The sequence below is a fragment of the Numida meleagris genome, chromosome 19 (genome assembly GCF_002078875.1).
Source record: "Numida meleagris isolate 19003 breed g44 Domestic line chromosome 19, NumMel1.0, whole genome shotgun sequence".
Lineage (NCBI taxonomy): Eukaryota > Metazoa > Chordata > Aves > Galliformes > Numididae > Numida > Numida meleagris.
This window is the reverse complement of record NC_034427.1, coordinates 12,025,347-12,051,184: the sequence shown is the minus strand read 5'-3', so window position 1 is coordinate 12,051,184 and position 25,838 is coordinate 12,025,347. Positions and strand designations below refer to the sequence as shown.

Below are 25,838 nucleotides of genomic sequence, written 5' to 3'. Positions count from 1 at the left end.
GGGTTGGTGAATGTGACTGCTGGCAGTTAATGCACTCCCCAGAGAGCGCACAAAACGCAGTGTTTGGTACAGGTTATTTTTAACAGGACCTTGTTGTTTTGCTGTCTCTGTTCGTCTGTTAGCTCTCTCTGCACATCTGTAAGCGACGGGGGGAAGGGGGGGGACACTTCAAAAGACGACAGAGGCAAAAATAAAGGCACTTTCCAGCTTATGAGATCAGTCAGAATTGCTTGTCAGAAATCTGTCGGGCTTGCTCGGGTTTTGGCAGCCACGTGTTAGCGCGGTATTTTACTTGCGGAGAGCCTTGAGTAACAGATCCTGACCTTTATCGCTCTGTGTCTGCAGGGCTTTTCTTTCAGCACGTCACAATTTTTGTAATGCTCATTTTTGTGCTTATTTTCGATATTTTTTTTTGTTGAAAAGAAATAAGTTTTGTCAAATTATCCACCGAAATGCCACTAAGTCAGATCGTGCTGTATCGCCTAATAGAATGTGACTGGTGCAACCAAACAGAACATTTTTATACAAGGTTAGGTAAAAATAAGACTTGGAAAAGGAAAATTACTTTGTTATAAAACATTCACGTTAAGGAAATACATGAGCTTGCATTAACACTATGTTCATTTGCCTGCCAGGTTAAAGAATTTTGTTTTAAACAGATTAAATTTTCATCACCCACCCAAAATTCAGTATGGCCACTCAGCTGGTTCAAGAGAAAAATCAGTGCCCACAATTGAAGGAAAAGTGTGGGGCTCCAGGAATTCTTTGCACATCCATTACTCTGCAGGGTCAAGTGTTCATTTGTTGGCCCAAATACAGCATAAAATGTGTTTAGTGGCAAGATAAGAGATTTCTGGCTTATTCTTGGGCAGCTGCCCTTGCAGTACTTAATTGACCCCTTCCAGGGCTTCCTGCCATTCCTCACCTCACAGAGGCCCTAAGAGGTACGGTGCTTCACGTAGTCTGAATCCCATGGCAAATATTTCGGTAAAGACTTGAGAAAGGTCTCCATATCTTCCAAGCACCAGCCAAGAAGGTGGGGTTAAAGCCATACTGCGAGGAGTCGTTTACAGCTGATTGAGCAGATCTGCAGAAGTCATGCAGAGCGTGGGAAACCGCTCAGGCATAGGACAAGTTGATATCCTCCCATGCCTGTTCCTACGCTCACTCTCATACACACACCAGCTCACCTCCCCCAGCTGACCAGGGGGTCACTGTGACTCCTCTGCACTCAGCACAGACCCCTGGGCACCTCTAGGTGGCAACTCAGCACACGTAAGACCTGCCTCTTTTTCTCCATTACCTACAGAGCAATGTGAGCTACGTGACTTTTACTCAGCTTATTCTTATTCTGTGGGCCATCCTTCCTGAATCATAATAATATGACAGTCATGATCTAATGTAGAAAGTCTCCTGGAATGTGTGCCCAAACACCCACGGACATGCAGAGCGAGAAATACAACTGTCAGTCAGCTACATGCACGTAGGATCGCAATTATTGCAAATAGCAACACGACTCAGTGAGACCTTATTTTGGGCTTACTTAGGTGAAGATCATAGCTAACATGCACCGAGATCTATCACTTCCCATGACAGCAAAGCCAAGTCATGCAGAAATCCTGCTCTGTGTACAAACGAGGAGATATTTCCATTCAAATCCAGGCAAGCTTTTCATTGCTATTGCTAAGCATTCGTTACACTTGTCCTTATTAAACATTAACAGTGTTAAACATTCTGTTCTGCTTGTTACTAGGAGTAGGAGCCAAACCAGCTGTGGCTCCTGCTGTGCCACGTGCCCCTCCACTGCACTGCACAGAAGCAGCACTCCTTCAGCACCACCAGGATCAGCCCTCCAAGAGCCAAGGGCACTCAGACCAAGGGGGGAACAACCAAGTTGTGACTACGTATTTCTTTACAGAGGTCTCATGAATTTCTTGGCGTGCATCTGACTGAAAGCCATCTGTCCACACAAGAAATGTGCAGCTTCAACACACATGCGTGAGGTTTTTTTTTAATCCAGCATAGAGTAATATTTCCGTTCATTATGAAGTTCAGGTTTTTAAACATAGAATTTAATAACAGAATTGGGTTTTCATCTACAAAAGCAGGTTGAAGAGGCTTAGAGGTAAAGCCTTCTGGGGGCCTTCTGCTCTCTCAGTGCCTTCCAGCTACAGTACACATCACTTTTGCAAACCAAATACAGTGGAGAAACTTAGTAAGTGCCAGGATACGATGCAGTGATGGACCTCTTATGAAATTTCAAGTAGCAGCTTCCTTCTCTGAGCTGTGACTCTGAAGAAAATGGGTTGTTTTTTTTTCCTTTTTAAATCAAAGGCACTGGTTTAATTTACTGTGGACATTTGCCTCCTTCACAATCTCACGTAGAGCACTGCCTGCATGTTGAAAGTGTCATTTACATGATTTTAAAGACAGCAGACATAATCTGGGTTGCCTTAAGAGTTTCAGTCTGGTGTTATCAACTTTCACCTCCTAACAGATTCACTTTCACCACGTTCAAACTTGGCCCAAAACGTACCATGTGGTCCCATATGTTTGCGGGGGAGTGGCTGTCTCCTACAAGTGAGGACATCTGAAAAACCCTCACTTGTAATTTCCATGAAATATCAATAAAGATGACAGATGTGATATTCTTATGTGGCAATACCCTCTTTTGTAGCCAGTCATAGCAACAGACTAATGTTATTTGTCAAACAGTGCTGCTATTCATCAAATAAATTATGCATCTGTAATAATCTTTTGCATTATTTGTTCGGATCTAGAGCTGCCTGAATAATATCTGTCAACATTTATTCAAGGAAGGTATTAATCAAATAGTAGCTTGATTTCCCTGGAAACACTGGAAATTCTGCCACTTCCAGTAGGAGCTGAAGGAGCTCAAACATATTTTGATTCTATTTATTATATTATGCATATTACATAGTGATTAAGTATCGTAAAAAAAAAAAAATCCTAAAGAGCTAGCCTCAAAAATATGTAGGAATCTAGAATATGAACCAGAGCCTAGTGAAACATGCGCAGCACAGCGTGCAATACAAACTAACTGTTCTGCCTTCTTCCAAAAGATTTCACTATATCAAAGAATCCCAATGCGTAAACATTTCTTCAGGTCCCCTCAGAAAATCTGATATTTTATAGGTCTGACAAAGCAATCCCTCTGGTGAATCCCGCTCATTCCCCACCAACCAGGCCTGCACGTTGTCCGCAGGGCCCTCCTGCTCCAGCAGCACTTGGAACCTGTCAGGAAACCACGCTCAGAAAGTAATTACCAGAGTTTCACTGTGGAACAACACAGCACATATTGAGTGGTGAGCAGGAGGCTGACTTCATTTTGTGCTGCTTGATGTTCTCACTAATGACCTGGTGATAGACTAGAGGTCCTGTTTGTTCAATACGCAGACTTGGACATGAAGGTGAGAAGAGTTGCAGTGGGTCTCAATGGGCACTCAGACTGGGCCTGCTGATCTTGCCTGACACGAGAGGCAGACATTCCTGAGTTCTGAGGGGATTTTAGATGGGTGAAGGAATAGTGAACTCTGATTTCCACACAGGTGTTTTAGATTCTGTTTTTAAGTATAAATGCAGCCTCAACGAAGGATGCACCTATGCAGCACATGTCATCTGGTAGTTCTGCAGAACCTACAAACATTCAGTTCAAAACAACAGTGGAACCAAGGAAGCTGAGCTCCCTCACAAGTCCTCTGCTCCGACCGACACTGCCACAGCAGGGAGCAGATTGCTCCCGACCCACAGCCCAGTGGGACTGAGCACCCAGTGGGGCAGAGAAGTGTTTTGAAGCCCTACAAGGTCCGGAGAAAATCAGATTTCATTTTTGTCATCCAATGAAAATAGCTCATCTCCAAAACTACAGGAGCACCTCCTGAGCCTGGGTACACATCTATGAACTAATTCAGAAGCTATGGAATCCTTATCTAAATGGAATTGATCCTTTGATGTATATACATATATCTCCAGTGAAAATCTGCTTTAAGCTACCTTGGAAAAGACCTGAAAAAGAAAAGATCATCTAAGAGAAGTGGCCCTTAACTAAAAGTCTAACAAGAATTGGATGGGAAAACCGTGGGGATGGAGCACTTTAAAGTGGTTGATTAAGCAAAGTGGAGTGGAAAAGCTGAAGGGCAGACAACTGTTCCATGGTACTATGAGCCCTCAGAAGACTTAGACGAGAAGTCTCAGGAAGACATATAATCCAATTTTAAAAAGATTTCACAAAAAATCTTCAGACATTTTTCTCAGGCTCAGTTCAGCTTTGCAAATATTTTGGTGAATGTACAACCTCAGCTTTGCACATGTGCTTTATTGTGAGCAGTGGGGAGGGAAGGAAAGGAAAAAGTAGCACCACCTGGTTATGGTTTCCTGTTCTCTGATTCTCACTCATGTAAGCCCTTTCTGGTAGCAAATATTTGGCCATTTCCTGCCCCGACCTCCCTAGCAGTACCTAAAGTAAGAAATAAGAGCAATGATTTGTAAGCTGCACCTCAGGCTGTGCATATGAGTGCTAAGCAGTAAACACGTGGGTGCATAGATAGTGAGGAAAGAGAAAACACTTTGGGACTGGACCTGTGTCCTTTCAGCCCCACTGTCACCAACAGCTTCTCCAAACAGACCCTCGTCCCTCTGCATGTCAGTATAATGAACAGTGCCAGCTGGGACATGCAATTTTATTACATTTCAGTTGATATTACTTCAGGTGAAACCACTAATATCTGTCAAGCCGGATGACTCAGTTTTTGTATGACCTATTACACTGTTCTCTACAAAATTTTCAAAAGCCATAAATGTTGATAGTACAGGGAGGGAACCAAATGCAGAAATGCAGCCTGTGCCCTTTTTCCTCTGTGAGAACCCCAGGAGCAATAAAAAGGCTTTGTTCTCATTTATGCAGTCGCCCTGGCTTTGCCTAGAGCCTCACCTCACAAATCTTTCCGTGAACATCTCACACTTCTCCGTGAAAAGTGGGATCATGCAAACAGGACAGGATTCTCAGCTCTCCCATTCTGCTCAAAGCATGCAGGAACTGCAAGCCAAGCCACGCTGGGTACTTGCTCAGAACCAAGCACTCCATCACACCTTCAGCCTACACACAACACACCCATTCCTTCCACCAATTGCTCTTTACTCCAGGGACTCTCTGCCAGTACATGCTATCAGCTTTCCCAGTGAAAAGGGAATTTTCCACCATTTATTTCTCCAGGTATCAGACTTTCCTAGCAGAATGCTACAAAGGCAATAAATCTTGCAGGAACACTCAGACAAATTCAGCAGTGCTGCAAGCGGATATATATTCAGTTCTAGCATATTGATCTTATAAAATACAGGTATGCTTATCAAGAACTGCATTTGCCTACAATACAAAACACTTTTTTTCCATCTCCAATTATCTTATGGAAATTCTTAGTGCAGATAATATATAGTATTAATAAATCCTCTCTAACAGCTGTAGAAAGACTGGTTTTCTCCCTTTGTCCCCTTTTCATAGAAGAAAAGCCTTGCACACTGCAAACGTGCCCAGTCCAAAAACACATTGTTTTGTAGCCACCATCTGCAAACACTTTCTGATCTATTAAACCTGTCTAAGCTCATACCACATCATAACCAGTTACATTAAACAATCTACTGCAACAAAATACAAAGACATTCTCAGTCTCCATCTCACCCCTTACGCACAACAAAGAGCACTTCCACACGAGCCATCACCGTTTCTGCCTTTACCTGTGAAAAAGCATCTTGTGTTCTGGTGTTATCCATGGCTGTGAAAATTCTGTTTGTTTCACCAGCATCCCATTGGGCTACAAACTATTCATTAATCGCACCTGCTTTTCCCCAGCACTGCTCTCCTCCTCTTTTTTCTCTGCCTCTCTCATGAAATCTTGCAGCCCAGAGTTTTTATTAAGCCTTACTTCCTTTTATGCTGAGAACTGAAAGAAACAATAACGATGCTTTGCTTCCTCGTGGCAGCTCTGTGAAAAGACAAAAAAGTAGAAGTTGTTTGCTTTTCTTGAACCGATATTTATGTTCCAGAGACTTCCTGAAGTCGCTGAGCCATGAACGCTAACGTTATGATCCATTGCTGCAAGTTGGATCCATCTGAACAAACCAACACGTTCGTTACCAAAACAAATTCCACGCTCAGTGTAAAAGAGTTTGCCTGAGGAACTGCAAATACAAAGCTCAATCTTCACAGCCATATCTCTGCGCACAGCAGCCACCGTTAGAGTACGTCTTCACACTCCAGCACGAGTACGTGCACGTTGGATCAAAGCACAAACACACCTGCACATTCTCTTACAAGATTGCCGTAAAAAATCAGCAGCATTTTAAACTCTGCCTTTGTAATCTGTATTGGAGGAGAAAATCTAGTGATTGCAAGAGTGAATTATCAGCAAGGTGTTCCTGAAATCTCACCGCACATCTGACAGATGTTGGTTAGCAGGTACAGACAAAATGCACATTGTTTCCCCACCTGTACGTGGTGACTTCTATCCAGACACAAGAAACAGGAAAATTAATTCAGAGATTAAAAACTCTGACTCAGTACAGCTGAGAGAGAGATTCCCCACAGTTCAGAATTCCTTCTGCTCCAAAGGTAGGCAAAAAGGAAAATCATATGTATATACATACATTTCTTGCAAATTCTACGCTGAGAATTGTGTAAGGAACTGAAAAAAGAAGTTTTGTTTTAATGACGGGTCTCATTTCAGCTTTTCTGCACCGTGCTAGAAATAATTTTGCAAGTAGGAGGAGAGGAAGTTGAGATGCTCCGTTCAGAAGAGGCCGCCAAGAGGCCGCTCATGGAGCCAAGGCTGCTCCCAGCACCGCCCCGCCAGCGCACGGCCCGCGTGCTCTTCCAGCTGACAGGGACAGACCCTTTGCATCTCTTTTATCAGAGCTCACCCAGGAGGCAGCGCTGCCAAGGAGGCAAGGGCGGGCAGCACGAAGCGGGGCTGCAGCCAGAAGCGAGCTGCTGACAGCGCGTTGGACTTGTAGGCAGGCACCCAGCGAGCCAGAGACTTGTGCCTAAGAGCAGGGTTTGGCAGCCACACAGCATCACCTGCACAGAGAGGGAGGTCCTGCAAGCTCACGTGTTCTGTCAGCTGTAGATGGACCCAGAGAGACCACAGCAGTGAATGTGTGGGAGGGAAGGGATTAGGAATCGATTTTCCCACAATTACTTAAAGAAATGCAAATGAAAAGAAAGGTCAATATATGGTAATGGAAACCATTTTTAAACATTTGAACTAATTAAAAAAATATGTCCTATCCTCTGAAAGAACGTTAGCTTAACAAAGGGCAAGAATGTAGCAGGGCTACGTCCAGATCTTCTACAGAAACATTTCGTAAAGGACTGTCTGTTCCTCTAGTGCTTTCATTTCTGACTGTTTTATGCCATGCGTGACAGATTCAAAATTTTCCACTAAACTGGGAAGTGAAATCATGGGAAGCATGATTCTTTGACAGCTATCTGAAGTCATTTGGTTAAAATAAAATAGCAACTAATTCGCCCAGAATGAAATCGGTGATATCGGCCTATTCCCCCTCTGAGTCCTCAGCCCTTGAGGAACCATCATTTTCTTTTGCAATGAAAGAATCGAGGAACTTGTTTTATATGATGGGATTATGGCAGTGTAGGACATTGTAGGATGGGGAAATGACACGATTCTTTCCTAAAGCTTCTGCAGAGGTACCAGGTGGTCTTTCTCCCTCTGCTCTCTGCTGAACAGCGCTTTCTGCGAGGTTACAAAGTGCCCAAGCGAGCAGTTAATCAGAACAGAGCTCAACTGCTGCTTTCAGAGCAAACATTTTCAATTAATCTGAAGTCATTAATTACACCTTTCTTTAATAAAGGCTCCGGTGTAATTTTCTTTCTTTCTTCTAAGTTAATTGATTCAAACATATGCCAGGATGGAGTTTTGCAGCAAACACGGGGGAAAATCCTTTCCTTAAACAAACCGCTCTCCAGTGAGGAGGAATGAAGTGCAGAAAAGGGTCTTGAACCAACAGGGAAGAGCAATGCAGCTGCGTGCTGCCTGACCAAGGCGCCGAGCTCACACGTTGCACCAGCAGCGCCTGTGCTACTTCAGAGCCACATGAACATATCTGGCAATAGGAAAAAAGCCGATGTCAAAGATGCTTTTGTATCCCCTTTCCCTCTTTTTTGGTACTTTGCTGCGTGTTGGCCGCCAAGCAGGAGCAACTTCGGCCGCGACCCCTGAGGCTGCTCCCCCTCCTCCAGTGCGTTCTTTGGGCTTTTCATCTACAAACACAGCTCACTTATCTCAGATTTAGAGATGCTCTGAGCATTTTTTTCTGTGCTTCCTTAGCTTCCCCCCCCAAGCTCGAGGTGTGAACCTCCTTGTCAGCTCCGGGTTTGCATCAGCTCAGCTCTCACTGAGGGTGATGACCTTCTCAGGGTCAGTGGGACCCCGTAGCCCTGGGCACGACTTCGCATGCCAAAAATCAGATAGCTCCTTCCCACCTTCTGAAACATCCCCATGAGTTTTCCAGTAGCACACTGGGCATAACACCATCTGAGCTCATTCTGTGGCTTCGTGGAACTGCAAAATTAATTCTGAGACAAATGCGCTTTGGTCAACTCAGAACATTCCTTTAAAAGGCAGAAGTCCAAAACTGCCTGTGTCCATTTTTTGTCTCATTAAAGGATTTTCTTTAACATTTGTAAATACAAAAGGACATCATGAAATAAGTCATCTCGTGCTGAAAAATTACTCCGCCTTCAATATATTGAAATGATTTCTTTTTTTTAAAGATTTTTTTTCTGATAAAAAAGCATGAATTTATAGAAACATTTTTGCTTCTCTCTTAAGCAGAAATGTTTCAGCAAAGCTGGAATGCCCTCACAAAATAGAGCTGAGAAACAAAGCCCTTCCCTGGAAATTGTTTCACCTCAAAATCACTGCCCAAACCTACCTTCTATAAAGAGATTTGTTCTTTCTTTTTCTTTGGAATGGTGTTGGAAAAAGAGGAAACTGCAGCTTCTGATGCCTGCATGATGTAAAGTGGGGTTTGACCTCAAACAACAGCGAGTGCACCAGGGATGTTAATGGGAAGGCAGTGAGGTGAGGAGAAGTGTCAGTGGTAAACTGCAAAAAACGAATTGGGGGAAAATACAAGTAATTGAATAGAGAAGAATTCCATTTCCGAAAGGAAATCAGAAGAATGGAAGAAAAGGCTGCAAGTGCCAGAACCAGTAGAGTGTCTGCTCCAAAGGAAGCATACTGCAGTTACAGATCTCATTTCATGGACTAGGTTAATGGGTGCAGCAAGGAACTGCATGAGATACAGAGTAAGGAACCCGTCTGGCATGATAGTGGGAGTACATTCTCCTCTTCATTTGACGTAATGGACGGAGTGACTGTACCAGGAAGTACTGGATAAAACTGGAAAACTAACTATCATTTTAGGAGGAAACCCTTTTTTGAGTGTTTTTTTGTTTTGGTTTTTATCCTTTCTTCCTTCCCCAGTGAGAACCTAGCGCAGAAACTGATGGCGCTGCAAGTTTCAGGTATTTCTATTTGACCCGATTCTGATCCTGCTTTAAAGCAAGGAAAATATTTATGCACAACAGATGATGCTGCCCTGAACCGAGATCCCCTGTGCATTAAATGCAAGAAAATAAAGGAGGTGGGGAGATGAATGGAAGATTAATAATTTTAAATGAAAACTGACAGGCGTGCAAGTCCGTGAAGCTAAATTCAACTCGAGAGTGACATCTAGTGATGCTCAGCACACAGCCCGCACACAAACGTTGGCTCTGCTCTATTCTCCCCCATCAAACCTCCAGCCAGGGGCACAATGTTATAAAATACTGCTTCGTTTCTCCTGGGTCCGTGTACATTCCTTAAGCTGGAAGTTGAAACGACATCTTTCCATACGGAAAAATGAACAGCTGGTGTGGCACCCTCCTGGGGGCAGTGGGAGCAGGCTGTGAGCTGTGCACTGTGTGAGCAGGTCTGCCAGAACAGGGCAGCTGGCTGCTGCTCACCTCATCACTGTGACTTGGAAACCAAACCCAAGAGACAGGTGTTCTTGGAGAAGTTAATTGGATTATGAGCACAGCAAGCTCCGCAACTTTTCTGTGCTCTTCTTCTTGCTCTTTGCATCAGTGGTGGAAGAAACCCAGGAACAGGGAGACAGAGGTGATGTATCTGTTCATTGAAATGAAGAGGCACACACCTGCTGCCCAAAGGGGGCCTTTGGGGTTTGTTTCGTGGGGTCATTTGCCTGTTTTGTAAAAGCAAATATTCTCTTTGTTTGTCACTCTTGCCTCCGATAGCAGTCCACTGTCACCACAAGGAGAGGGAAGGGGGAAAGAAAAAGACATAACCCACGCATTTCTGAAAATAACAGATCTTTGTCTCGAGCCATTTTCTGCCATCACCACAGGGCGTGCAAGGAGCAGTAACACTGGCAATGCCCGAGCGGGGCTCCCCGCTGCCACCCAGTGTTGGTTCCCCGTCTCGTGTTGGTGGGTCCCATCGGGCCGTGCTGCTGCCCACGCCTGCTTGCTTGGCTGACCTTAGTGACACTACTCACATCCCCACTGTACCGCATTTTTCATCTGCCTACAGTGTACTTTGTGCTAAATCCTCAATGTCAGTTTGCCTTGCCTTGTTAATGCTGGGTGATAAATCCTAAAGCTAAGTAAGCTAAAAAAAACACTGGATTCCAAATTAAGAAATCGTTTAAATCCTGCTCTCTATTACTCCTCTATGACACAAGGTGGCACCAGACACTACCCTAATCTCAGGCTGGCAAGAAAAGTGGACTAGCAACAAAGTTTAAAACAAAAAGCTCTAAAGCTGGGTTTAATTGTCCCGAGCTGTAAACTCCGAACTGGCTGCGTGCAGAACACCCAGCAGCTGGTGGGAAGGGGGGTTTGGGGGGCACAGGAGGGACAAGTGCTGAAGCTGCACACATGGCTGACCATCATACACACAATCCTGCTGCAGGCTTTAGACTGGGAGGCTGCAAAAACCAAGCTCTCATTAAAGACTATGCCCCAGTCCATACGTGCAAGTATATTCGATGATATACAGGTATACACTGCAGTGAATCATGTGAACTTTAGCAAGTGCAGTTGCAAGCACAGATTTTCTGAACAGTGGGCACACCACTCACCTCAGCAAACACAAGCCACGTGCCTAGACCCTGGCTTTTAAAAACTGTAAACAAAGTTGATGTTCAAACGAGGAATTTAATTTAAATGTTTCTTCTTGAGAAGAAAGAAGCTTCTTTTGGCTCTGCCTTTGAAACAAAATCCTCAGGCAAGCTGGCCTGCAGGCACGGTCTTGTGCAGCACCAACAGAAAACCAAACCTGGCTAAGTCCAGATTCTGCCCTGCTGATTTTCCCTGCAGGAAGCATTTGCTATTATCCTATACTTTACAATGTGAGGAGCACTCAGCTACTCTCTTTTCTGTATTTTCAGCCATAGCTGTTATTTAGAAACCTTAGCTGCCCATGTTTGCCTGTGACACAGGTTATTGCTAAGAGCTTTTTGAAATTTCAACCTCAGTGTCACTGAGTTATTTATCATCAGACTATTTCCTGGGTGGCAGAAAGAGCAAGGGGAAGAACTTGGAGGTATTCAGACATCAAAATTAAGAAACAGATTCCAAGAAAGACACTTGTCCAGCTGTCCACGGATGGGGCCTACAGAGAACAGAACTGGAAGCTGGGGCTGGCAGCCTCAGCGTGATTCATTCTGTTCTTTTTGTGGAGCGAGACCTCAGAGAGTGGGAAAGAAGAATTAAATTTGCAATGAACTATCCTGTGTTTAATATACAGGAATTAGGCATCCTAGATTTGAGACAGTCACATAATCTCATTATATCCACTGCAGAATGCTGGAAGTATTTCATTCCCCCTCCTGCTTCGGTATCTAATTAACCAAAAAGGAATGATAACTCACCGGGTATGGGCGTAATAAACCTCCATGCATCTATAGCAGTGACAGATCCCTGGGCCCTGTCCACACATGGTGCCCCCAGACAGCCCACAAAATCTCCCAGGCCAGGATTGTTTGGAGGAAGAAAGGCATCACCCGTACACATTAAAAAAAATCCTTAGTAAAAGCAGATATATGTATTGTTCATCTCTAGTACTTACACACGTAGTTATAATTATATATGTAATGTTTACTATGTAATATATTGAATACATTATTGTGTATTATAGTATCTAGATTATATATTGTATGCCTATACATGTTAATATATATATACATATACTATATATATATACATATATATATGTATATATATACACAATATATACATATTATTTATATATATAAAGCCAGGGTCAGCCTTCACCTGGGGTTATGTCCCCTCCATTCCCCGAGCCCAGAACAGCAAAGTTGCAGAGCATCTTCAGGAGATTCTAATCTGTCCACAAAAGCGTCCTTGGTGAATTCCGAGGAAATCTCATTATTTCTGCCATCAGAAGTTAAGTAAGATGGGAAAGGGAATGGGAGAGGGATGTAACCTTTCCACGACGGTACCTTTCTTATCAAAACAACATTCGGTACAAACGAAAACTTAAATGTCAGCTTATTTTCTTGTGCTAAGTGGGAAAATGCACTGTTCAGAAACACCTCGCTATACGTCAATAAATACAAAGAAAGACGTGCAAATAACCTTGGGAAGAAAAAGGAAGAACAAGAAATGCTGTGAGCCTAACGAGGCATCACTCCTGCCTTCAATGACAGATGGACACCAGGTTTCACAAATCATATTTGCTTTCGAACTCTGCTTGGCTTTCCAAATCAAGAAGATTCTGTTTCTAACAGCAAATATTCCACACTTACACAGCAAGGTCTGACTAGCAACATGCAGCTTATACTGCAGATTTCAGAACCTGGAGGAGGGAGATGTTCTAACTCCCTCATTTCAATCTCATTTTATTTTTTGAAGGGTGAAGGGCACCAGTATGATTGTACCTGCGGAGGTGGTTTAATAAATGGGCACATAGGATTTTACTAGTCCTAGTTACAGCTAAATCATAAGTACTAACTAAAGGTCGTCTCACTCTGTTCTGGAAATGATTTCCAAAGAGCAATGTGGATAAATACATTGAAGATGAGTTTCTATTTACAGCCATAGGATGGTATTAAGGTCACATCTGCCGAAGACCAAAAGAACAGAACAAAAGAGATTCGGACCAAATTAACAAGGTAAAAGTTAGGTTTAACTGGTAATTAAAATTAAGGGATGTGTTCTTTGTGCGAGAAACAGTTTGGGAACTCTCATCCAGAGCCAGAAAGAGGAAACTACCCAGCTCATGGGCATGCTCACTGATTTCAGGGAAGTCCCGTACTCTGAAATGAGAACTTAATGAAAAACCATGTCAACAATTTTTTGTTGGGACTTTTTTTTACCCCAGAGTTTCTTTTTCCTCTTTTTTTTTTCCTTTTTCTCTGCCAATGATGTTTCTTTTGCAGTCTTCAGACAGGCAGCTGCACAAGTACAGATGATTTTCAGCAGCCCACAGCTGGTATTTCAGCAGGCCTGGGAGTGGCTGAGAGCAGGTCCAGCACGCAGTGCATCCCTAGCACTCAACCAGTAATAGTAGCAGAAAAAAAACTGTTGGTTTTCTGATCTATTTTTTTTTTTTCTGTCCTTATATGTGTATTTAATCTAGAAGGAAGCAACGCAGGGCTCCAAGCACAGCAACAGATGGAGGCATTCTCCGCATCTCTCCCAGTATCACCCATCCACAGCACCTGACATCTCAGTAAAATCCTCGTTGAACCCTGTCTGTATCCAAAGCCCTACGGTCACCTGCAGGGCCTGGAGAGAGGGCAGCCAGCTGCATTAGCTGATCAGGGTTTGGGCAGCCAAAGGTACCATACTGCTCAGCCCCAGCACAGCGGGACAAGGAGATTGATGAAGACAAAGGCTGCAATGTTTTCCAGAGAGACAACGGAAATACTCCAGGGACTCTTGGCACCGATGGAGCTGAATAGCAGAATGCAGCTGGCTCAATCACGCCTGCTTGTCTTTCAACCTGTACAAGAGAGGACAAAACTGATGCTCAGTACTATTAATCTGAAGCACTTAAAGTCCATTGAACACGACAAAGCACCCGCAGGTGCTGCTAAGTGTTTCGCAATCAGGTCTGCTTTGTCTCCTTTTGTACGCGGATGAGAAGGAAAATCGTGTATAATGTCCAAAAGTTGAGTCTGGTTAAATTAACCTGCTAATTGGCCGAAATGATAAAATAATCATCTGAAAGCCACTTCATTGCAATCACTACTAGCTGTCTCTTTTCCTCACTAACCACAAAGGCTGGCAGCCTGCTCCTTGCTCCAGCCAGGGCTGAATGGAAACAGAGTGAGCCCACTCCAAACAGATGCAAACACTCTCCTGTAGCAGGGTCTCCATGGGTGGGATCAGGTGAGGATGCTCTTGCAATTTGAAAATCTCTTCAGTAATGTGATACACACAGCTCAGCTCAGACTCACCCTCATCACAGACAACAGCAAGCCCCAGGCTGTAAAGCAACTAAGAGCGATGAACTTGACTGAAAAAATGAAGAAACTACAACTTCTTGGAAGAACAAAAGTGATATCCTTCCAACTCTACATCTGATTCAGCAGTCTGTGAATGACAGTACCGAGGATGTTTTTTCAAAGCTGTTACTCTACGACATTCATGAAAAAAATCCAGAATTTTAGTGGAAAGCAATCATCTGAGTACTGACAGTGCAGTCACTGAATGTCACTTTGCCAGATTCTGCAAGGCCCCTATTTCCAGCTTTGTTGGAGTCTGATCACCTGAAAGCAAGAGACCCCAAACCAAATTTCTGCTATTTATAGTAACCAGTGATACCTTCATGGCTTCAGTGAAAATATTAAACTGCTTTTTTTTTTTCTTGAACCAAGGTCACCATGCAACAGGTGAACAAGATCAGAAGTTCAGTGCAATGCATTTGTCACGTGTTCTGTTACCAACAGCTAAACCTCTACTGAGGCAGCAGTTCAGCAGAGAATCACTGTATGGCACTGCAGAGCTGGGCAACCACCGTGAAGTGCCCAGGCAGCGACTTCAGGCACGTGAACACAGATATCTCCAAATGGAAGCCTGTAACACAACGGGGACTCCAGAAACGTGCGCAGAATTCAAAACCGGTGTACACCGCCTCTGTTTTGCTAAGATAAAATATTTTTATCCAAGTCCTTTCTATATAGAGTAGAAGTGAGGAGAGGTCTTTAAGAGAATTTCAGTCATCCTCATTCTTGTGGCTGCTCGGGGCAGCAGGGAAGGAGTCATTACCTGCTGCAGAAGGGCATATGTCTGTGCATTATTTTGTAATTCCCTTTAACATTTCCAGTTTGGTCTGTCACAAACTGGTATGGAAAGCGAGGGAAAATTAAGCAAAATTAAACACACTGATCAGCATGAATGTCACAGCAAGCGTTAAATGAGGTTTTTCACTTGCACAACCTCACAAGGGAAATTTGTTTGGAAAATTCCATTATCCCTCCTTAGCAGTAAATATCACCTTCTCTTTATGTTTCTCTGAGGATTAAATAGTTTAGCTAATGAACAGTTGGGTAATAACAGCATACAACAAAAAAGAAACCTTAAATATCAACTGCTTTATAAAACATGGCTGAGGTTTCTTCCGAAGAGAGCAGTTTGTTTCTGCCTATGGTTTGAACAACCAAACCTCTCTCATCAGCTTCATCACAGCCAACATTCCATTAATTGTGCTGACATCACCTTATTTACAGCCTTCTGTCCAAGAAAGGGAGTTATGTTAGGGTCAAATGATGAGATAAGGGGCTGGAGGGAAAGCCTCCTCTGTAAGAAACATCCCCGTCCATCTGATGTCCACGTTTCTGTGGGCCTGGGGGATGTACCCTGACATCTGAGGGAGGATGCACACGGACCCTCCTAAGGAATCCCATGTCCAGCTGACCGAGACCACAAATCCCATACACAAAATCCACCTTCAGCAAATCTCACTGGAGATTGAGGAATGCTGCAGTATTCAGAATCAGGGTATAGGAGGTTCAGCCCTACTGGTTAAAACACAAGGTCAAATACAAAAACCACCCTTCCCTCTGTAACTTCTCTTTGTGTAAACGTTTGCCATGAGAAATATTAACAAATATGGACTTTCATCAGAAAAGGAGAAGTGTAGTTCTAGATGTCAAAACCAGAGATTTCTGACCACATACCTGATCATTACTAATAGCACAACCTACCCAAACCAAAGCCATTGGTGAAACACAAATTACTTTCCATCTGCAAGGAACAGTACAATTGGAGTGTTTGGGGCTGCATGTTGAGAGAATGAGGTATGAGAAAGATGAAAAAATAATCACTGACAGCTGACCGAGTGGAGAGCTGAGCTTGGTGCTGCTCGAGGTGCTCTCCATTCCCACGCAGCCATTCTCTGACCTGCAGCCCCAGCTGCCACCTGATGGAAGGTGGAATCACAGCCAAAGCAGAGTGCAGATGACAGTTGCATAGCAACTAAGGGGATGGAGAACCAGGGCTTCTCTCCTTCAGCACACCAGGAGATTCAAAAATATCGTTGTTCAAGTTCAGGGAGGAGACAAGAACGCAGCAGAACCATGACACTGCTCCCTGGGTGCCAAATCTACGTACTCTCACCGCGCTTGGAGACAAGGCCAAGAAATATAACGCTCCTCATGGGCTGCAGAGCCCAGGACTAAAGGCATGAAGGGTACTTCATTCACTGATGTCAAATAGGAGGTGACACTTTCTGTGCATTCACAGCATTGCAGTGAAGCATCCTGCTGTCCCATGGCTCAACTCGACCCAGCAACGTCCAAAGATCCAAAATCCTGAGCAGCCCCACACAACCTGCATTACTTCCCACTGGACCCACCCACACAGATCTCATCCAGTGTGTTTTGTGGAGGGAAAGGAGCTAAACCAAATGCCATTCCAATCTGTATGTCTCGAGTTGCAGCTATTGCTGTGGATGTGTTTCTTTAGCCAAGACAACTAGACTTTGCTATCTAGAGGACCAAAAATACAAAAGATTACCACCATTTTAGTACATTGTAATAAGTTGCCTCTGCTCAGAAATAACGTGGTGATTGCCAGGATGCAAATCCACTGCAACACAGTGGTGAATATTAGCCTATTTTGCACTGCAACGGACATGACCAATAATTATCTCTGCAAAAGCAGTAGAATTGGACAGCTGAGCAGAACAGCCCCCTCACACCTTCTGAAGACAAGGCCTAAGATGTCTCTGCCTTGTGCAAATGCAGCTTCTGCCAATTTTTGCAAAGGCCTTAGAGTCGGTTTGAGCCTGCAAACAGATCCATGATGCTCAAGCCCCCACTTTTTAGTGTTTATGGTAAAGCTAATAGTGCCATTAATCCATTTTGATATATAACATCCAATTTCCCCTTTAAATTGCATCTCAGTGCAAATGGCAGCTTGATTCCCGCTGTCAGACGAATTCACAAAATCATGATGAAATATATTTAGTGACTTCCTATTGTCAGGTTCAGCTGAAAGATGGGGAAATCTGCAGCAGCCTTTTGAAACGGGGTGATGGGGCATTTTGGAGCTGATATTTACAGAGCAAAACCTGAAAAATAAATGTTTGGCCTAGGCTGAAGCACTATGAAACAAAGAAGAGAGACATGCATTATAGGTCATGCTCAGTCAGTCTGGATACTCCCTGTGCACCTCTGCCCCTGGTCAGGCTCTCAGGACTGGATTTAGCAAAGCCTCCTTTGCTCTTCTGCTTCCTTTCACAATTCCTGTATTCCTTCTCCTGGATGTAATTGAACTCCTTTTAATCAAAAGTTTTGTTCTGTTGGTTTTTTTGTGTTTGCTTTATTATTAAACAAAGCAATAGGTGTTTCTAGAAGAAAGAAGTCACTGTCAACAATGCCTGCAAGGTTTCCCTTGAAGAAAATCCAGCTGCAAGCTCCACTGCTTTTTTCCTGCCCTTGAGTCATTTCTCCAGCTAGTGGCTGTTTATGTGGCTGTTTATGGATCAAACCATGATACTCAAAACAATACATCGTATACGATGATTCACACGTGCTTTATACTAATCATGACTCAAATCTGGTTTTGCATTTTAAATGAAGTGACGACTTTTTTTTAATTTTGAATTTCTACCAATAGCAGTGCAGTCCATCGCTGCGTCCAACCAGATGGGGAAGACAGGACTGGAGTTCAGATTGCAAAACACTGCTGGGAATTGGTTTGCTCGTGGGTACCTACAACATAAGTGCCCTTACACCAGCGGGCGACCCAGAGCCAAGCCCAGGAGGACTCTGCCCCAGTGGTGGGTGCTTTTCCCCACAAATGGGAGCTGTGCCTCCCATCCTGCCCTCACCCCAGGAGCATACAGCCTCCAACTGCCACTGCACGAGACCCTACTTCATTTCAAGTTCTGTCCTTGGTTATGTCCTGTCCTGCTTTGCAGTGAGAGTCACTGTATCTTGAAACCGCTGTCTTCAGCCTAATCCATCAGTTCAAGAGAGAAACACCTGAGTTTGACTGCACAAAATAAAAACAGCTGCTGTAGGCATAAACCTGTAACTGCTGTACTCTACAGAGGGAATATTTTTCCCCTACCGAGGGATTAGAGGATTAGGAGAGATATTTTCTTGTTTTAAATTATTTCCTTTGAAACATCTCTCTGTGAATTTAGGGAGATACTTTGACAGGACACATGGAAATGGAATTTCTTTCTCCAGTAGATGTACCGAGCTGGGGAGCTCATCTGGCACAGGTGCCCAAGGGTGCAAGGGCTGAAGGACTGGAGGCAAACAGAGCACTGTGCTAGCTCAGACCAATCCATCCCATAGCTCTGAGCTCAGCTGAACTGCCCACGAGCATTACTAGAAGAATCTTTGTTTAAAGAGGCCTGATATCAGAGCAGTCCCACATAGCCACGTACTCTGAGTTTAAAAAGAAAAAAAAAAGGACTTCGCGGAGATTTAGGGGATGATGACAAAGCTCCAGTGCAAAGAAGTCAGAAGACAGGCATACTTCACGCCGCTGGACATGCTTCCAAGGAAACCAGACCAACATTACATTTCCGTTCTCATGAACGGAACAATAGGTTAATATAGAAGAATAAAAGAGGCAATTGAACTTGAAGAACCCTGTCCTTGAAGATAGGACTACCAGAGATTGTTTGAGAAGTGAATTCAGCTACAAATTAACTTCCAGATAACTTGTTCAGTGAGCAGCTTGAGCTCCGGCCCACCTGGAATAACCCCTTGCTGCCTATATAACATAGTATGCTTCTGAAGCTGAGGAGGGGGGGGAAGAGAAAAGCCCCACAGATTCAACTAGCAAGAGCCAGAGACACACATCTGCGCTTTGCTTGATTTGTGAGCAAATCTAGGAACCAAAATAAACAAACCAACCCCGAATCCAAACCATCTGGAGGCAAGAAATTACCTCCCGGAGAGCTTGCCTCTGCCGCAACCAACACGTGTAGCTAATGACAGCCCGCAGAGCATCTCAGCAGCTCTACCACAGGCAAACTGTTTCTACCCGCACCCCAGCAACGCAGCCCGCCTTCAGCTGGCTGTCCGTAACGCTGAGGAGCAGAGCCGGGGGAGACCAGAACATCCCCGGGGGACACGCTGCCCGCACCCGCTTCGGGCTCCGGGGCAGGAGCAGAGCACAGCACCCAGCTGCCCTGCTCGCCCCCGGCTGCCGAGAGCGGGCACCGAGCTGCGCCGGGCGGCGATGCCCCTCGAGTGTGGGGGACGGACGGGAACGCGCAGCGCGGCGTTGGCCAGCAGGGGGCGCCAGGCGGGCTGCACCGCCCCGAGCCGCGCTGTCACTCAGCGGGCTGCCCGCTCGCCAGTGGCCGCAGCTCCGCGCGGAGGCTCGAGTAGGAGTTGGTTTTCTTCTCACACGTGTATAAATCCCTCGGAGTTGTTTGTTGTTTTTTTTTTTCGTGGTTGTTTTACCTTTCTTGCCATCGAAGCCCCGAGCTGCAGCAGCCCGGCCGGCAGCCGCGGATCCGGCAGCGTGCTGCGGGGCTTCTCCCTCCGGAGGAAGCGGCTCGCTGCTCGATTTCAAGCTCGCTTCCTCCCGAGGCAGAGGAGCAGCCCGTGACTGGCACGAAGCTCACTGTAAATGAAGGTTTTTCTTTTTAAAGTTTCTACTTGCAGAAGTGTCTAACAAAAGCCCCTGCTCGATTCCACCCCACGTGCATTGCAACAACTCGGAAGGAATTGTTTTTCCTTTTGCTTTTTTCTTTCCCTGTCTTCTCCCCCCCTTTTTCTTTTCTTCATTTTTTAACCTTTGCTCTGCCGGCTCTGCTATCTCTTGCAAACTCAGCTGACGATGAACACCACACGCTTTGCCTTTTCATTTCAGCCTGTGCTGCTTAATGTCACTGAGGACTTCAACGACTCAATTCTCAACAACAGGAGCAGTGATGGATTCTGCGAGCAGGTCTTCATAAAGGCTGAGGTCTTCTTGACTTTAGGGATCGTCAGCCTGCTGGAAAACATCCTCGTCATTCTCGCAGTGCTGAAGAACGGAAACCTACATTCTCCCATGTACTTCTTCCTCTGTAGCTTGGCTGTGGCAGACATGTTAGTGAGCATGTCGAACGCCTTGGAGACCGTCATGATCGCGATCCTGAGCAGCGGCTATCTGATCATTGATGACCACTTCATTCAGCACATGGACAATGTTTTTGACTCAATGATATGCATTTCTTTGGTAGCCTCCATTTGCAACCTCTTGGTCATAGCCATTGACAGGTACATAACTATTTTCTACGCTCTCCGTTACCACAGTATCATGACTGTGAAGAAAGCTTTAACCCTCATTGTGCTCATTTGGATTGCCTGCATCATCTGCGGCATCATATTCATTGCCTACTCGGAAAGCAAAACTGTCATTGTCTGTCTCATCACCATGTTCTTTACCATGCTGTTTCTCATGGCCTCCCTTTACGTTCACATGTTCTTGTTCGCACGCCTGCACGTGAAGCGGATCGCAGCCCTCCCGGTGGACGGGGTGCCCTCCCAGCGGACCTGCATGAAGGGCGCAGTCACCATCACCATCCTGCTGGGCGTCTTCATCGTGTGCTGGGCACCTTTCTTCCTTCACCTCATTCTCATCATTTCTTGCCCGATGAATCCATACTGCGTCTGCTACACTTCACACTTTAATACTTATCTGGTCTTGATAATGTGCAACTCGGTAATCGATCCGCTCATTTACGCTTTCCGGAGCCTGGAGATGAGAAAGACTTTCAAAGAAATTGTGTGTTGCTGCTATGGCATGAGCGTGGGGCAGTGTGTGCTGTGAACACCTGGCTTTGTGTGGGGAGCAGAGGATGCATACAGTAGGTGATGAATGCGTACGTGGATGTGGATACACAGCAGCTTCATTTTAGAAGCCCTGCTTGAAGAAAGGGCACAGGAAAATAAATAACTTCTGTTTAATGCCTTGATTTATACTTCAAGATGAAAAAGATTCAGCTAAATAATTGAAGCTATTGAAATGGCTGTAACAAAATGAAATCCAAAGCAGCTTGCTAAGTAGATGAAAAAGTGTGAAATGAGGAAAAAAGAATCCTGAAAGTGAGCGTTACCCTACAGAGAAAGGAATAACATTCTGTCTCTCTCCTCCATTTGCACCTGTTGCTTTATCTCTGTGCCTCTATTAGTGAAGTCAGTGTTCCCTAAAAGATTCCATTAGTAACCTCTCCAGAAAGCTGTTCCCGTGCAAGACGAATCAAAACACCGATAGGGAACTGCTTTGCTCTGATGTCTCCACCTTTTAATAAAGGAACAGACTGATATTTGTGCTGCATGCTATAAAGCAAACCAAGAAAAGCCTTAAAAGGATGAAAGCAAACAGTCCCCAGCACCAAAGTATTGGTGTTAAAGCTACACGGGCTCTTTGGAAGCAGGCATGTAGCTAAGTGAGGTACCTGCTGACAGGCAGCTGTGGCTCCTATGCACTGAGATGTGTATGTCCTGGGTCAGTCTGTTTTTAAAGAGCTTTAACCTGACATCAGTGGAGCAAAACTCCTGCATTGAAATCAAGTAAGCAACGTGTTCTTTGCAGTCATTTACATGTGCAAGTTGGTGGCATGCAAAGCACGCAACTTCAGCTACAATAGTTTAGTGTTTTCCCCTGCTTCTTATAGGAAGAAACCATGTAAGAGGCAGTCAAGTAGCATACTGTAACTGAGCAAAAGCAGACATGATTGGTGTGTAACACAATGTACAGGCTGTATCACTGTCATCGCAGTGCCACACTAAGAGAACTCTAAGCCATGTTAAAGTCTGCTTAGCAGCTTTCTGATCTCTTGCTTCTAGTAAGGGCAGTTGCCTGAAACCCTCAGGAAAACAAAGTCAATTGCTTTCAAACAGCTAAAAGCTTTCATTTGATTGAAGTCTTTCTTTCATTGCTTCCTTTTGGTGGAATTGCTAAGTTGATATTTCTGGGGCTCTCCTTGTCAGTCTTGCAGACCAGAGCCTCCCAGTCCTTCCTGCCTCCAGTTCTGCATTCACACAACACGGTCCAGCCCAGCCCCTGGCTGATGGGATTTTCCTGCTGGCTCCAGACCCCAGCTCTCACTGTCCACAGGAAAGACGTCCCACTGTTTCCAAACACTGTCCTAGGGCATTTGTTTGAATGTATTTTATTCTGAGAATCCTACAACATATGCAGGGAGCATGCTAACATCCTAATCCTGTTGAGTGTGTCATTTTCATAGGGTCAAGAACCATCTCTCCCTTTACTCTGACCCCATTCTGCTCATCAGCCCAAACCAACCTCATGTTCACCATTTCCCTTGCACTCTGATTGCACCCAAAGTTCCCATCTCCTCCCATAAACCCATTCCCCAGTCTTCCACCTCCCCAACATACCCACTGTTCCACCGTGCACCTAACTTCATGAATAAACTTAAAAATAAAAGAATTTTAAAAAAACCACCACACCAAGGTCCTTTGGGCACATAGCAGAACAGGCACGGGTGGCATTTCTGCCACGGTTCAGGTAGTGACCAGAGAAAATCCCAACAACCAGCCAGGAAGCTCAAGCTGAGTGCTCTCAGCTCATGTCTGCATCTCACAAATCACAGCTGGGCAGTAGTAAGATCTGTTTTGTTGGCTCTGTCTTTTGCAATAGCAGATGTGGTACATTAAGATGAGCTGAAATCAGCACGGGACGTCTCAACAGACCTTTTCTTGCTGTGCAAAACTGTACCTACCTGTAAAAATCCCTACCCACTGTTGCATTACGTACCTTAATTCTGCAGAGCATGGTTTGCCATGATATTCAGCCTCAGGTTATTGTGTATTTAGCTCTTATTGTACCTCATGTCTTATTTCTCATTTTAAACACAATTTTAGATGAGACTTCGATTCATACTGTGCTGCACATTTAAGCGAAATAAAAGATCCGTTGAATTAAACAATCTGAAGGCATCACTCAGAATCCTGTTTGCTTTTCTTGGATTACCACACCACATCCCCATCTCCAACCACAGTCCATGTAGTCTGGTTCACAAAGCTAGACCTTGAGTTTAACGCTGGAAAAGCCTCCTCACCACGTGTACTGGCCACTGAGAAATGAATGAGAGAGGGAGCTCCTCCACCCCACATGGGGACATGCTACAAAGAGCCTGCAAACCCCTCCAGCACCTCTCCCATGGCTCCCAGCACTGGGCACCAAAGGTGCAGCTCCTCCCTGCAGGAGCCACACAGGGGTGGTTGGGGGGGGGGGGGGTTCACAAGATGTTTGCTGTTTCCCTTTGAGTAGAGCAAGAAATAGCAGAGGTAGTATCATCTCCATTTAAAGATGCCGTTAGTATGGATTTATTGATTTCATTTCTGTGCACAGAAATCGGTTCATGAGCACTGTGCTTTCCTTTTGGACTGTTATTTGCTCAAAGATTTGAGAAAACTCATATTCCGACAAATATCTGAATTCTCAGGAGCACCAGTAATTCACTAAGTCAACCCAACACAGCACGTTCTACAAATTACAGCCAGCCTTGCCTCTTTGATATAATATTAACACTGAACATGCAATTTTTCCCATCAATAAGTGTCTAAATATTTTACCACTGAAAGTATTTGTCCTAATGACTAAATACCAAAGTCCAGACACAAAATTCTGCAGTAAGCCAAGGTCACTGCTTGGCCCACTGGTACAAATATCTTGACTGTCAGAGTTAAGGCATTAAAATAGAGCCCTGTTTTTTAAGTTTTCATAAAGGACATTAAATGACCAGAGGCATGGAGCAAGGAAGATAAAGCAGGTTCCCCATGCTAGAGCTGCAAGTGAAGCCCCTTTTGCACAGAGTAAGCTCATTACACAGAGCAGTGCAGCATCACAGCTGCATGTGTCACTGTGGTTTTTGGCTGGGCTGGAATGATGTCACAGCTCAGGTCAGACTTCAAAGGATGGACAAAAATAAGTTGTACTGAATTTCCTCCAAAGACAAAAACTTCAATGCTTTCATTCTGCTTGGAAGACAAGCAATTTTTATTCTTCCTACTTGCTTAAAATGTTTGTTTTCCTCCCCCCCCCCCCAGAATAAACAAGCATAGGAAAACTTGCTGCAAATCCCATTTTCATAATCATCCACTACATCTTCATAGTCGTTATACATTTCATTTGCAATTTAAGTTGTAACTCGGGACTGTGCTTAATTGTACTCTCATAGGATACAGTGGTTTTAGAGTCAGTCCCAAGCAGGTTGCCAACACAGAACCTTCCTCCTAGCACCAGCATTTGAGCAGAATGTGCATTTCCATCACATTCATTGATCCTGCAATGTGCAAAGTAGACCTGAACTTCCATGACACATGGAAGTTTGTATCTTGCTAGTGGGTTAAAAGCATCTCTTACACAAAAGCCATAAAGAACAGAACATGATGGATTTAGCATTTGTGCAACACCATATTAGTCAATAGAGCAGAACACAAGCCCAAAAATACATATGTTATCAGGATGACTTGAGACAAGGGCTTTGAAGGATTAAGGCAGATTCCTATAATATTCACAGCATTCTGAAAACACTGATGACAAAAATAGATCTACTCATTACTCACTCATTCACATGGCTTTGCTTGCACCAGAAGAGAGCACACCTCCACATTCTGGGACAGTGATGCAACACAATGGAAAGCGCAGCAACAACAGCAAAGCAGCAAGGTCCTGGATTGCAGCAAGTGAGGGTTTGCTCAAATGCAACAACCAAGAGCATGAAAAGAAAGGAAAAACACTACTTACCTTCAAAAGGCCTCAGATATGCAGGGAACTCCAACAAGATCCCCTCACCTCCACTGCCAACCCTTAAATGAGGCCTGGGAAGGGGTGGATCCTGGCTCCAGCCCTTCTGGTCATTGCATGCACCTGAGCTCCCCTGGGCTGGCCCTGCCTGCCCACCAGCTGCTCCATCACTGCTTCAGGCCCTGACTCAGCATTTCTGCTACAGGTGATCAAAGTGTATTTAATATTTTCTGTTATGCTGATATGATGCTTATCATGCCAGAGCTGCGAACAGTTCTGAATTTCTGAGGGTTTTTTAACTACAAAATTTAAAACAAACCACGTAGAAGACATTCTATTTCGTCTCTCTGTCTATGACAAACAAATAAATTTTGTTTGAAGGTATTTCTTTCTCTTGTGAGCACAAGCAAAGAAGGCATTTGTGAAGTGAGATTTACTCAGAAGAGCCTTAAATCCATGACTCGTCTGTTTCAGCTGTCTCTATAAGTCATAAACAGTCAGTATTCATCTTCAAGCATTAACTGCAGCCGTTGCT

General features: G+C 44.5%; 2 protein-coding genes and 1 long non-coding RNA gene across 3 annotated transcripts in view; 1 reads left to right on the top strand and 2 right to left on the bottom strand.

Moving 5' to 3' along the window:
- Positions 1 to 6,247, bottom strand: part of LOC110408217 (formin-I-like) — a 29,101-nt gene extending 22,854 nt beyond the window's left edge. The window contains exon 1 of the mRNA XM_021416785.1: positions 5,752 to 6,247. Within this exon, the coding sequence (XP_021272460.1) occupies positions 5,752 to 5,787 (36 nt within the window). The 5' untranslated portion in view covers positions 5,788 to 6,247. The remainder of the gene's footprint in view (positions 1 to 5,751) is intronic.
- Positions 12,362 to 25,346, bottom strand: LOC110408358. Its single transcript, XR_002444295.1, has 4 exons — positions 25,304 to 25,346; positions 25,123 to 25,228; positions 14,763 to 14,835; positions 12,362 to 14,066 (listed from the first exon to the last, which is right to left on the bottom strand). It is a non-coding gene; the product is annotated as an uncharacterized LOC110408358 (long non-coding RNA).
- Positions 15,691 to 22,401, top strand: MC3R (melanocortin 3 receptor). Its single transcript, XM_021416984.1, has one exon. It carries the CDS (start codon positions 20,378 to 20,380, stop codon positions 21,353 to 21,355), a length of 978 nt encoding a protein of 325 aa, XP_021272659.1. The 5' UTR covers positions 15,691 to 20,377; the 3' UTR covers positions 21,356 to 22,401.